Source organism: Taurulus bubalis, assembly GCF_910589615.1.
Source record: "Taurulus bubalis genome assembly, chromosome: 15".
Taxonomy (NCBI): Eukaryota; Metazoa; Chordata; class Actinopteri; order Perciformes; family Cottidae; genus Taurulus; species Taurulus bubalis.
The window spans coordinates 1,764,330-1,777,434 of NC_136603.1; the positions used below are offsets into that span (position 1 = coordinate 1,764,330).

At 44.0% G+C, this 13,105-nt stretch overlaps 1 protein-coding gene across 1 annotated transcript in view; it reads right to left on the reverse strand.

Annotated features, from left to right (window-relative positions):
• Window positions 1-300: 300 nt before the first annotated feature.
• Window positions 301-13,105, reverse strand: part of ppfia1 (PTPRF interacting protein alpha 1) — a gene marked incomplete at its 5' end in the record, with an annotated part of 37,266 nt that continues 24,461 nt past the window's right edge. Inside the window, 14 exons of the mRNA XM_079230842.1 lie at window positions 301-424; window positions 2,812-2,980; window positions 3,109-3,177; window positions 3,689-3,864; window positions 4,324-4,421; window positions 4,702-4,877; window positions 6,870-6,896; window positions 7,958-8,020; window positions 8,241-8,441; window positions 8,574-8,655; window positions 10,771-10,782; window positions 11,411-11,504; window positions 11,610-11,773; window positions 12,031-12,167. Of these exons, the coding sequence (XP_079086968.1) occupies window positions 363-424; window positions 2,812-2,980; window positions 3,109-3,177; window positions 3,689-3,864; window positions 4,324-4,421; window positions 4,702-4,877; window positions 6,870-6,896; window positions 7,958-8,020; window positions 8,241-8,441; window positions 8,574-8,655; window positions 10,771-10,782; window positions 11,411-11,504; window positions 11,610-11,773; window positions 12,031-12,167 (1,530 nt within the window). The 3' untranslated portion in view covers window positions 301-362. The remainder of the gene's footprint in view (window positions 425-2,811; window positions 2,981-3,108; window positions 3,178-3,688; window positions 3,865-4,323; window positions 4,422-4,701; window positions 4,878-6,869; window positions 6,897-7,957; window positions 8,021-8,240; window positions 8,442-8,573; window positions 8,656-10,770; window positions 10,783-11,410; window positions 11,505-11,609; window positions 11,774-12,030; window positions 12,168-13,105) is intronic.

A 13,105-nucleotide genomic window follows, 5' to 3' on the forward strand; every position in this document is an offset into this window, starting at 1 on the left:
CATACATCTGGTCAATAGAATCAGGATTATAAAAACAAGATAAAATGTCTGCTGGTAGAAATATACAAGCTCCAGACAATAGAAACATTCAGTTACATACATCTGAAAGCTTAGCTTTATACGCCGGGCACAGTGGAGAAAGGGTTCTTTTTTTAAAAAGCGGGTTGATTAAGGGGATAGAGGCAAAAAAAAAAAATATAAGAAAAAAAAAGGGATTACATAGTAATTCTAAAATCAATTAAATGTCCCATTGGTTTACATAAATATAATAACAAACGTAGATAATCTAAAAGGTTTCCACTAGGGATACTGAGATTGGTGAGTAAAGTCTCTGACGACAGACGCGTCTTCTTAGCGTCGGTTCAGTTCATCATCCGAGTCTTGAATGCAGGGAACTCCCCCTCATCTTCGGACCAGCGGTTACCTATAGAAATAATGAGGATAAACTGAGAAGGGGAAAGGTGAACGGACGAGAGAGAGGGGACAGAAGCCCGGTGATGGAGGGAGAGAGGAAGGAGGGAGGAAGGAGGGCGGAAGGAGAGAGGAAGGAGGAGAGGAGAGGCGGACAACATGCGTTATTAAAGCCAAGTACAGTAGAAGAAAGCTGCTTTCTGCCTGGAAAGAGACGAGCAGTTCTGAGGAGGGACGTCACCTGAGGCACGGTGCGGTTTATCACGATGTTTAGTTACGATGTTATCACAATGTTTAAGTCACGATGTTTAGTTACGATGTTATCACGATGCTTAGTTACGATGTTATCACGATGTTTAGTCACGATGTTTAAGTTACAATGTTGTCACGATGTTTAGTTACGATGTTTAGGTTAGGATGTAATCACAATGTTTAGTTACGATGCTATCACGATGTTTAGTTACGATGCTATCACGATGTTTAGTTACGATACTATCACGAAGTTTAGTTACGATGCTATCACGATGTTTAGTTACGATACTATCACGAAGTTTAGTTACGATGTTATCACGATGTTTAGTCACGATGTTTAAGTTACAATGTTGTCACGATGTTTAGTTACGATGTTTAGGTTAGGATGTAATCACAATGTTTAGTTACGATGCTATCACGATGTTTAGTTACGATGCTATCACGATGTTTAGTTACGATGCTATCACGAAGTTTAGTTACGATGCTATCACGATGTTTAGTTACGATGTTATCACGATGTTTAGTTACGATGTTATCACGATGTTTAGTTACGATGCTATCACGATGTTGTTTAGTTATGATGTTTAAGTCACGATGTTATCACGATGTTTAGTTACGATGTTATCACGATGTTTAGTCACGATGTTATCACGATGTTTAGTTACAATGTTGTCACGATGTTTAGTTACGATGTTTAGGTTAGGATGTAATCACGATGTTTAGTTACGATGCTATCACGATGTTTAGTTACGATGCTATCACGATGTTTAGTTACGATGCTATCACGATGTTTAGTTACGATGCTATCACGATGTTTAGTTACGATGCTATCACGATGTTTAGTTACGATGTTATCACGATGTTTAGTTACGATGTTATCACAATGTTTAGTTACGATGTTATCACGATGTTGTTTAGTTACGATGTTTAAGTCACGATGTTATCATGATGTTTAGTTACAATGTTGTCACGATGTTTAGTTACGATGTTTAGGTTAGGATGTAATCACGATGTTTAGTTACGATGTTAAGTTACGATGTTATCACGATGTTTAGTTACGATGTTATCACGATGTTTAGTTACGATGTTATCACGATGTTTAGTTACGATGTTATCACAATGTTTAGTTCCGATGTTATCACGATGTTTAGTAACGATGTTTAAGTCACGATGTTATCACGATGTTTAGTTACAATGTTGTCACGATGTTTAGTTACGATGTTTAGGCTAGGATGTAATCACGATGTTTAGTTACGATGTTATCACGATGTTTAGTTACGATGTTTAGTTACGATGTTTAGGCTAGGATGTAGTCACGATGTTTAGTTACGATGTTATCACGATGTTTAGTTACGATGTTTAGTTACGATGTTTAGGCTAGGATGTAGTCACGATGTTTAGTTACGATGTTATCACGATGTTTAGTTACGATGTTATCACGATGTTTAGCTACGATGTTATCACGATGTTTAGTTACGATGTTATCACGATGTTTAGTTACGATGTAATCACGATGTTTAGTTACGATGTTATCACGATGTTTAGTTACGATGTTATCACGATGTTTAGTTACGATGTTTAGGTTACGATGTTATCACGATGTTTAAGTCACAATGTTATCACAATGTTTAAGTCACGATGTTATCACGATGTTTAGTTACGATGTTATCACGATGTTTAGTTACGATGTTATCACAATACTTCATTAAACCGTGACATATACATCTGCAGTTGATCTGTTAATCTTGAATTTCAATAATAAAAAGATAAAATATCTGCTGCATCGATTGCCCCTGACCCTGTTCTGCAGTGAAGCAGCAGCCATGTTGTGTGTGCTGAGTGTAGCTCTGCTGCTGCAGAGCGGTGCTTACCGTTGTGTTAACAGGAGTAGGTCCTGACTGTGGCCGTGTCCAGCCTCTGTATAGACTGACTTCCTGTGTGTCCATGTTGGCAGAATCACATGCAAAGACATGCCGTTAGTCACAGCATCGTAAACACACGGCACAGCAGCAAAGCCATTCCAGAAGAATCAAAGAGCACACAAGGAATCAGAGAACTTCTACTCTAGTGAATGGCAGCCACGACGGAGCATATCTCACACACACACACACACACACACACACACACACACACACACACACAGCTTACCTTCCATCGGGCTCCTCTTTGGCTGCGGGGAGGGCGACCCCGCGCCACTGCCGGTCATTCTGAAGTTGGCGGGCAGGGTGTCGGACGCCCCCAAGGACATCCCACTCATGTCTTTGGGCCGGAACTTCTTCCTCCATGAGGGAGCGCGGCGGAAGTTCTTATCGCCATCCTGAGAGAGAGAGAGAGAGAGAGAGAGAGAGAGAGAGAGAGAGAGAGAGAGAGAGAGAGAGAGAGGGGTGTTAAGAAAAGAAGAGAGATTCATCCCCCGGCTCGTGTTGCTGTGTTTGTGTTGGTCACCTCCTCCGTCCTCCGGTCGGTGCCGATGGCCAGCAGGCTGTTGTATTCGTGCTCCAGAGCCGATCGGGCCTAGAAGAGAAAGACCAGAGGGGGAAAAGTCCCACTGTTTACGGAGACATCGAACTCTACATTCATTCTACGATCAATCGGCAGTAATGCTTTAGCAAACGACGAATCAGTGCTCATTGTTGTTGTACCTTGGAAAAGATGAACCAAGGCGGGTTTAGTGAGTTTGTATTAAGTGTGTTTTACGAAGTGGTAACAAATCTGTGTTTGTCAATGGAGTCTTGTGTATTTGGCAAAATCGATATAGCTGCTGTAAAGTTCTCTCTCAGTAGGAACGCTTATTTTATTCACTGCTAGAATACGATAGAATAGCAGGTATGCTAACGTAGTCTGCTAACGTTTAGCTCCACATGTTTTTCAGCATAAATGCATATCCTCTTTCAACCTCTCCGGGTAACGAGTGTCATTACTCAACGTTTAACCACAGCGAGCTCTAGACCCACTAAACCAGCCTGAACGTGGGAGCGTCTGAGACCAGTGATGAGGGTCACATGACGTAAGCAGCTGGGGTCACCTGTGTGTTCTGCGTGGGGATCTGCAGCAGTAGAGCCAAAGCGTTGTGATCGAAGGTCTCGTCCAGGGCGAGCAGCGCCCCGTGGACTCCGCTCTCAAAGAGGTTTCCACTGTACTCCTTCAGCCCGATGGCCTGAATCCAGCTGATGACGCGCTCATTACTCCACACCAGCACCTCTGAGGGGACAGAACCAAGAGAACCAGTAACATCCTGTCTTTTAAGGTCGTTTAAACGGAACTACCTTCAGTCTAACGTTGACCATCACAGAGTTAATATAGTGCCATCCTCCAGTATCCAACAGGAGGAGAGCTAGTAACGTTAGCAGCACCGCTAACGGAGAACCAACAGGAGGAGAGCTATTAACATTAGCAGCACCGCTAACGTTACTAGCTCTCCTCCTGTTGGTTCTTCGTTAGCAGCACCACTTACGAAGAACCAGCAGGAGGAAAGCTAGTAATGTTAGCGGCACCGCTAACGGAGAAGCAGTGGAGGTTCACGTCAGGTACACGAGTGAAAATGAGTACTGGCTGAAGGTAAATGATAACGTTCTCATGATGATATTAGAGATGAATTATGACGTTTCACTTCCTGTTGATCTGAGCCGTGAGGTTTATGATCCGCGATAAAAACGTTACCTTGTAGGTCCAGCTGAGAATCCTCTCTTCTCCTCTCCAGCTCCTTCCGGTCGTAGTTGAGTCTCCTCAGAGACATCACGGCGCACTGGAAACTGTTCCTGTTGCACAAACACAGAAGAAATATGCAAGTTAGACATTTTATTAAATACGCGCTATTTTCCCAGAAAATAGATGTGACCATTGTTTCATGTTTAGTTACATTACACACATTCTGAAGACTCTACAGGTGAAGAGGGTCAACACATGAACTCACAGATATCACCATGAAACTTCACCACATTATGTAATGGTAACCTTTGGTAAATGTAGTAGAAATCTCCAGACGTGAAAGGTCTTCTTTCCTCTAGAAGGACAGAAGACGGTGAGTGTGGCGTCTACCTGTGGAAGCTGTCCACCATCTTGAGCTGCCCCCGCAGGTCCTTCTTGGTCAGGTGGTCCAGCATGCGGGCGTCCACCAGCGACTCCATGAAGTAGGACCGGTACTGCGGCAGCCCCAGGCTGGGCAGCCACTCGTTACCGATCCACTCGTGGTTCATGTCTCCGTACGCCAGCGTCTGCAGCCACAGAACACAGCGTCAGGAAAGAGCCGCGAGCGATTACTCCTCCTGGACACTGAGGGATGGAGCCCATAACACTGAGGGAGGGAGCCCATAACACTGAGGGATGGATCTCACGGATCTCACAACAATAAGGGACGGATCTCACAACACTAAGGGACGGATCTCACAACACTGAGGGACGGATCTCACAACACTAAGGGACGGATCTCACAACACTAAGGGATGGATCTCACAACACTAAGGGATGGATCTCACGGATCTCACAATACTAAGGGATGGATCTCACAACACTAAGGGATGGATCTCACGACACTAAGGGATGGATCTCACAACACTAAGGGACGGATCTCACAACACTAAGGGACGGATCTCACAACACTAAGGGACGGATCTCACAACACTAAGGGATGGATCTCACGGATCTCACAATACTAAGGGATGGATCTCACAACACTAAGGGATGGATCTCACAACACTAAGGGATGGATCTCACGACACTAAGGGATGGATCTCACGACACTAAGGGACGGATCTCACAACACTAAGGGACGGATCTCACAACACTAAGGGACGGATCTCACAACACTAAGGGATGGATCTCACGGATCTCACAATACTAAGGGATGGATCTCACAACACTAAGGGATGGATCTCACAACACTAAGGGATGGATCTCACGACACTAAGGGATGGATCTCACAACACTAAGGGATGGATCTCACAACACTAAGGGATGGATCTCACAACACTAAGGGATGGATCTCACAACACTAAGGGATGGATCTCACAACACTAAGGGATGGATCTCACGGATCTCACAACACTAAGGGATGGATCTCACAACACTAAGGGATGGATCTCACAGATCTCACAATACTAAGGGATGGATCTCACAACACTAAGGGATGGATCTCACGGATCTCACAACACTAAGGGATGCATCTCACGGATCTCACAATACTAAGGGATGGATCTCACAACACTAAGGGATGGATCTCACGGATCTCACAACACTAAGGGATGGATCTCACGACACTAAGGGATGGATCTCATAATGGGACCGTGAATACTTTTAGAGGTTGATTATTCAGTGAAGCATAGGTACACAGTTCTAGTAATATGAAACATAGAAATATGAAATATAGATAAGAGAAACAAAGTATCCTCTCTGTTAAGTACTTCATTAGAACGATACATTTCCAATTAAATCATCTTTTTTATATATAAACTTCACACGCATTTGCTAAATCTTGAGGAATTAATATGAATCTTTAATAATTATATTTCTCGCATCATGTTTAAGGTCGAGCTTCAATGTTATTTCATTTTTAAGGCTTTTGTTGCACGATATGAATCTTTAAAAGTGTGGCAGTTTGAAACACATTATTATGTTGAAGAAACATCAAAAGAACAGAATTATGATTCAGAAATAACGAATGCAGAACTCTACGTTAGTCACCTTCGTAGACGTTTACAGAGTTTATATTTCATGCAATGCTGTCTTCTGGTTTGTTTTCCTGCTCCTCGTCTTCTATACATTTCTTATAAATTATGAGAGCGTCAGTCTAATTTTGTTTTGTTATCGTTTGTTTTCCTCATCAAGTTGAGGCGAGGTCTTTTTTTTTTTTAGATTGGGTTAACTCTTTAAAATAAATCAGGTATCTTTTGATGATTATTGATTGAGGCCTCATTTGCATAATCAACCTTAAAGGCATCAACCGTCATGTTCTCAGGTGATGAGTTCAGACTAAACGGTAAAACAATCCAAACATAACGGAGTGAAAAGTGATCTGTAAATAAGTGCAAAAGGTGGAACCGTGATTCCGGTATCACGTTATAATAACTCCAGTATTCAGCATTAGTAAAGCTTGAGTAAACACTTCAGATGATGAATGAAGGGTTTACTCAAGCTGAATAGTGGAGTTATTATAAAGTGCATACTTCAAAGTACTGAACAGTGGGGGTGTTTGGGGTTGGGGTGCAAACCTGGGCCCAGCTGCCCTCGTCATCCTCCTGGTGTTAGGGTTAGTGAGCGTGGTGAGAGAACAGAAAGGTGAAGGTGAGGGTTAGTGAGGCCGCTACACAGGAAGACAACAAGCAGACCTACTCACTCATAAACTACAGGAGGGTAAATACCATCTTATTATTCAATACATCTACCCACATCGTCTGTAACTCCATTCAAAAACTGTCGTTAAAACAAACCATTGAATATCTTTCATCACTGACTGGACCAACGTGCACAACATATCCAGTTACTACAAGAAAAATTAAATATATCCAGACAGGATGTAAACAGCGTTTCCATAACTCGTGTCAAATTCAGATTATTATGAATAACAGTGGAATATTAAAGTGCACGTAAACAGTCAGTGATTCAGAAACTGAATAGAAATCCAAAATGGCCGAAGAGCCGACCTGCAACACAACTAGAGGTAAATAAATAAATAAATAAATACATACATACATAACTAATGTCTCGCCGTCAACGGGTCGAGATCAGAAAACCAAACAGAAGGAGACGTTCCTTCCTCACGGTAACTTGTTCACAACATTTATTCACACGCAGAAATCACAGTAAACTAGTAAGCAGCACACACGCATTAAATACCCACTAGAGCACACACACACGCACACACACACACACACACACACACACACACACACTCTACAGGAAGCGACTGGAAACTACCAACACCAACGAGGAGGAAAGATAAATCACAAACGGACAAAGGAAAAAATAAAAAGGGTCTCGTTTCAAGTTGCCCAATGAGGCCGGATTCATACAAAAGCTTTGAATAGTAATGTCTGGTGCAACAGGAAGGTCTGACGCTCCTGAAGGCAACGTGAATAGTAATGTCTGGTGCAACAGGAAGGTCTGACGCTCCTGAAGGCAACGTGAATAGTAATGTCTGGTGCAACAGGAAGGTCTGACGCTCCTGAAGGCAACGTGAATAGTAATGTCTGGTGCAACAGGAAGGTCTGACGCTCCTGAAGGCAACTTGCAACGAGACCGCCGGCCGCCACAGAAGCACAACGCCACCGAGCGTCTCAGCCAATCAGAGGAGACTAACCGTGGGAGGCGTGGCTGCCAAACTCTCCATCTCTTCATGAGTGAGCCAAACGTTTCCTGTGGTCTGATCATGTGACAACAAGCCCCGCCCACACCCACCCGCCAACCAATCACAAGTGAGAAGAGAGTGATGAAGAAGGAGAAGAGAGCGGGAGAGAAGAAGAAGAAGAAGAAGGGTTGGTTCGTTTCATCACAGTGAGCGAAAGAGTTAAAAACCAGAAGCAGTTTGATTCCATCGTTAGTGAATGTGTGTGTGTGTGTGTGTGTGTGTGCTCACAGCGTACCGTTCTGGAGGTGGGCGGGGCCGAGGGGCTGGTGAGTGACATGATCTCCTGGATGGCGAGGCGGAGCTTCAGGCGGTGCAGAGGGTTGCTGATGCCGATCTCCCGCTGGATCTCCGTGTCCGACAGCGCCGACATGATGGCGCCGCTCTTCACGTTGGCTCGGCACGCGGCCACGTACCAGGCCGGCATGCCCACCCACAGCTGGGGGAGGGGGGAGGTGGGGTCAACGCGGAACGCTTTATATTCATGTGAAAACATCTGGATTTATGATAGTTTATCACCAACACTACATTTTACTAGATTGCATGTGAACGCATCACCAGAGCGTCGTACCTCCAGCCAAACCACGACCGTGGGTCCGTCCCACTGGGCGAAGGGAAGGCCCTGCATGCGAGCCTCCTCCAGCAGCTCATGCCTGAGACACAAAACACATATTAAAGACGGTACACACACACACACACACACACACACAAAAAATTGTAAACCACCTCTGGAACAGATATGCACACAAACCCAGAGACATCCGCTCACATGCATCCTCATAACAGAGCGGAGAGTTTGAGAAGAAACAAAGCCGTAGAAACCCAGAGAGACTCAAACACACATCCGGAAAACCTCTGGACTGAAGCAATACCCCAAACCCTCCTGGTCCCGTTCAGGGCCTCTGGGAGGAGTTCCAGAGCTCAGAGAGTCTACAGGACGGACGCATTCCTCTACGTCTGCAGGGGGCGGGGCATGCAGAGAGGGAAGCATGAAAGGGGGCGGGGCCTAAAGGCTGGACCTCCATTCATGCACGCCCAGGAATATTTAGCAGAGGATCCTCGGATTCTAAAGAGTTTAATTAACAAGCGCAGACACGAGTCATCGAGATGCTCTGAGGTGAAGAGAGGGGCTAGAGGGGGCGCGCTCGTCCGCTAGAGGGGGCGCGCTCAGTCTCGGCTCGTGGTGGCGAGTTAAACGCGAGCTGAGCCTCTGAAGACGCATCACGGGTCACATCACGGGTCACATGACGGGACTACAGGTGTTTAATGAGATTGGCCAGTTGTTCCTCTTGGTGCACCTGCAGCCTGATACACGCTGACCACGTTTTTATTCTCTTATTATTTATTCCATCCCTCCAGTGGGTCTGGTTTTAGTTGATTAATGTGCTTTCATTTTGAATTGCTTTATTCATCTTTGTTTTATTCCTCTGATTTATTGCAAATAAGGTTTCTACCTCAATATATAGTCAAGTTAAAATAATGGTTGAATGATTAACCTCTTAACATTCCTGTAAAATTTGAAGAAAAACGCCTATCCAGGTATACCCAAAGTAAATTGGAAGCTGTACTTGAACTATGTGGAGTAAATGCATGGTCTTGGTCTCTTTTGAAAGGTAACACTCTGAAGCTTTTTTCCCTCAATAGTCAGAATCACAAGTGCTGCTGACACTGAGTTATATGAGTTTGAACACACTAAAGTATAAGGTTTTTATTTCCGTCTGATCCCATTTTTTAGGCAATTTCATTGGCTGTATGAAACACCTGTCATCTGAGCTGTACGACGTGACAGGCTTGAGCCACGTAAGAAAATAGAGCCTGAGCCTGAACTTCAACAGCTTCTGGTTGGGTAATGTAGCTTGTCAGTCAGGACATGAAGCTCCTATTGGTTCAAGTGGGGATCCAATAGAAAGCTTAGATTTCAGCGGTCATTCTGATACCGAGTTTGCAGCTGTGCTCTCATGCAAACTTGACTTTCTGCTAAAAACAAAACTGATTTCTTTCATATCTTCCAGCTGCAATGAAATGATGCAACACCATTTGGTGGATATTTATGGATGTAATCACGTGTTTTGGACTAAATCTTTTATGGGATTTATTTTTATTGGACCTTTACGACGTAACAATGCCGTTTTTGTTGGAATGTTATGGATCAATATGAGGCGTCATCGGTGAGTTGCCTGGATTTTGCTATGGTTTGTTTGTTTGTTGTTGTCTGACAAAAGTCTCGTTTGTAGCTGCTGTGGTGGTCTGATCTTGAAACGGGTTACACAGCTGGAATCGTAGGTTTCCGGAAACACATGGCACTCGTACCGGGTCTAGTGTACAGTCGACACTAGAATGTACAGTAAAGGACGCCCGCGGGGGGACAGAGCGTTAACAGGATAAAAAGAGGAAGATTTGTCCAAAAGCATCTCAATAACACAACCAATGAGTCGTCTTTCTCGTCCAGAAGTTTGAAAAATAAAAATAATACACTCGTTAGTTATCTTTCCCATAGTTGCAACTTCATGCTCCAATAGGAAAACAGAGAGGAAGATGTCACTATACACACACACACACACACACACACACACACACACACACACACAGACACACAGACACAGACACACACACACACACACACTCCTGTTAGTTAGGCTCCTGAGTGGAGAGCAGGGTAAAGCGTGGCGTGGAAAAGCCTTCAGGCAGTCAGAGGGACGAGCGGTTTGGGGTCCTGAGGAACCGGAGAGAAGCCGAGTGGAGGAGCAGAGCAATGTGAACAGACTTACCCCGTCTTGGGACTACACATGGAATGAGAAGGGATGATACAAAAAGAGGAAGAGGGGAGTTCACAAAACAATAAAAAGAGAAAGGATGAGCTAATTTAAGAGCTGCGTGGAAGCAAATTAATATATTTATGTGTGTTTTGCATCAAACTAAAAAAAAGAAGAGGGGAAAACAAAAAGCTGTGGCAGATAAACTGCAGTGGAGGAGCTGATGGAGTGAGCGTGAGAAGAGAGTGTGGAGCGTTTAAACTTATTATGGTTATATTATAACTTTATATTATAAGTTATGGATGCTCTGATGAGCCACATCGAAACCGTAGTGAGAGCAAAAAAATAAAAAAAAACTATTGTTTTACTTTGTTATTTATAGTTGATGTTTGTATAAATTCCCTCGAATAGGAAGCCGTGTCTTCTTTTGTATGAACAAAGTATCATATTATATATACATATTTTATAATAATGTGAAAAGATCTTCAAACTACTGGATTCATTCTAGTTCATCATTAACACAACTTTTTATTTTACTGATAACGTCTGTTTCACCCTGTGACGTTAAATTGTTAATTAATCACTCACACAGGAGTGTGTGTGAGTGTGTGTGTGTGTGTGTGTGTGTGTGTGTGTGTGTGAGGACAACACCTACTTCTTCTGCAGCTTCCTGTTCTTCTCCGCCGGGCCCCCCAGGGTGCTCATCCCCAGACCGTCTTTAGGAGAGCTCTCTGCCTCCGGCGTGCCGGCTGGAACAGAAACACAGGCTGGCGTTCAGCGTGACGAGTCGACAACACAACAACACAACAACACAACACCACCACGTGGGCGTCTACACAAGCGCTGCTCCTGACCTTGGCCTTGGGCGTCCTTGCCGGAGCCGCTGGCTCGTCCCTTCTCCTTCTTGCCGAAGAGCCGGCCGATGGAAGACTTGATGCTCTTCTTCTTGGCCGCCTTGTTCAGAGAGTCCTGACTGCTGCTGCTGCTGCTGGGGTCACTGCCCTGCCCGTCCTGCAGGCTGGAGACACACACACACACACACACACGTTACACACAACACACTGCTGCTGGGGTCACTGCCCTGCCCGTCCTGCAGGCTGGAGACACACACACACGTTACACACAACACACTGCTGCTGGGGTCACTGCCCTGCCCGTCCTGCAGGCTGGAGACACACACACACACACACACACGTTACACACAACACACTGCTGCTGGGGTCACTGCCCTGCCCGTCCTGCAGGCTGGAGACACACACACACACACACACACACTCGGTCTCGTACCCCCGGAGGTCCCGGACGTCCTCGTGGCTGGTGGCGTGCCCCGCCTCCCGGCTCAGGCGCATGGAGCGCGGCGTGGTGGGAGGAGACGTCTCACAGCGGATGGTGGCTTTATCGTCCTGAGCGGACTGAGAGAGAGAGAGAGTCAGGGGGGAGGGGCGTTCAGGGTCACCGGGAAATAACAACACCAGTCATTCAATACGTACAGCCGCTGAGTGTGTTACACACACACACACACACACACACACACACACACACACACACACACACACACACACACACACACACACACACACACACAGTTCCCTGTAAATAATAGACTAAAGAGGAAATATAAAAAGCAGCTTAAAAGATTTAACTCATTGACTAAATGTATTCTAGATTATATTTGTAAAAAATATATAATTTAAATACTGCCAGTATCCCATGTTTTAAGGTTAATGTACCAACCATTGTCTGGATTAATCAGTGAATTGTCTAACGAATGTCAGAAATATGTAATATATATAATAATATTTATTGTGCAATTATTGTTGCTGCGTTAATGCAAATGAATCACTGAGTTTTGCTTTTCACATTTTTGAGATTCAACCTCAGCTCCTGTAATCATAACTAACAAAGATGATGCATTCTTTTATATTTAAATCTGAAGCTTTTAATTTATAGTTTTTACTATTTTTCACCAGATTGACAATTTTTCAGGTTTGAGAATTTGTTTTTATCATTTACATAAAATTGTATTTTATTTTGACACATTATGTAAACCAACCTTTAAAAGGTTATGACCCTGAAGATGAATGAATATTTTAGTGGCTATGATCAGGACCGATTCTTTGACAGACATTTCTTTCAGGATTGAGACGACGTCACAATATATAAGAACTGCATGTGATGTTAGAAATAGTTTAATTTATCCAAAGCCCACATTTTGATTTTACCGATATAAAACCAAGAAAAGCAGCGCTTAGAAAAACAACAGGAGCTGAAACCAGTAAACGAGAAACATTGTCTTAACTTTCTCTTCATGGATTAATCAGCTGATCGTTTCCAGAATAACAGATTCAAC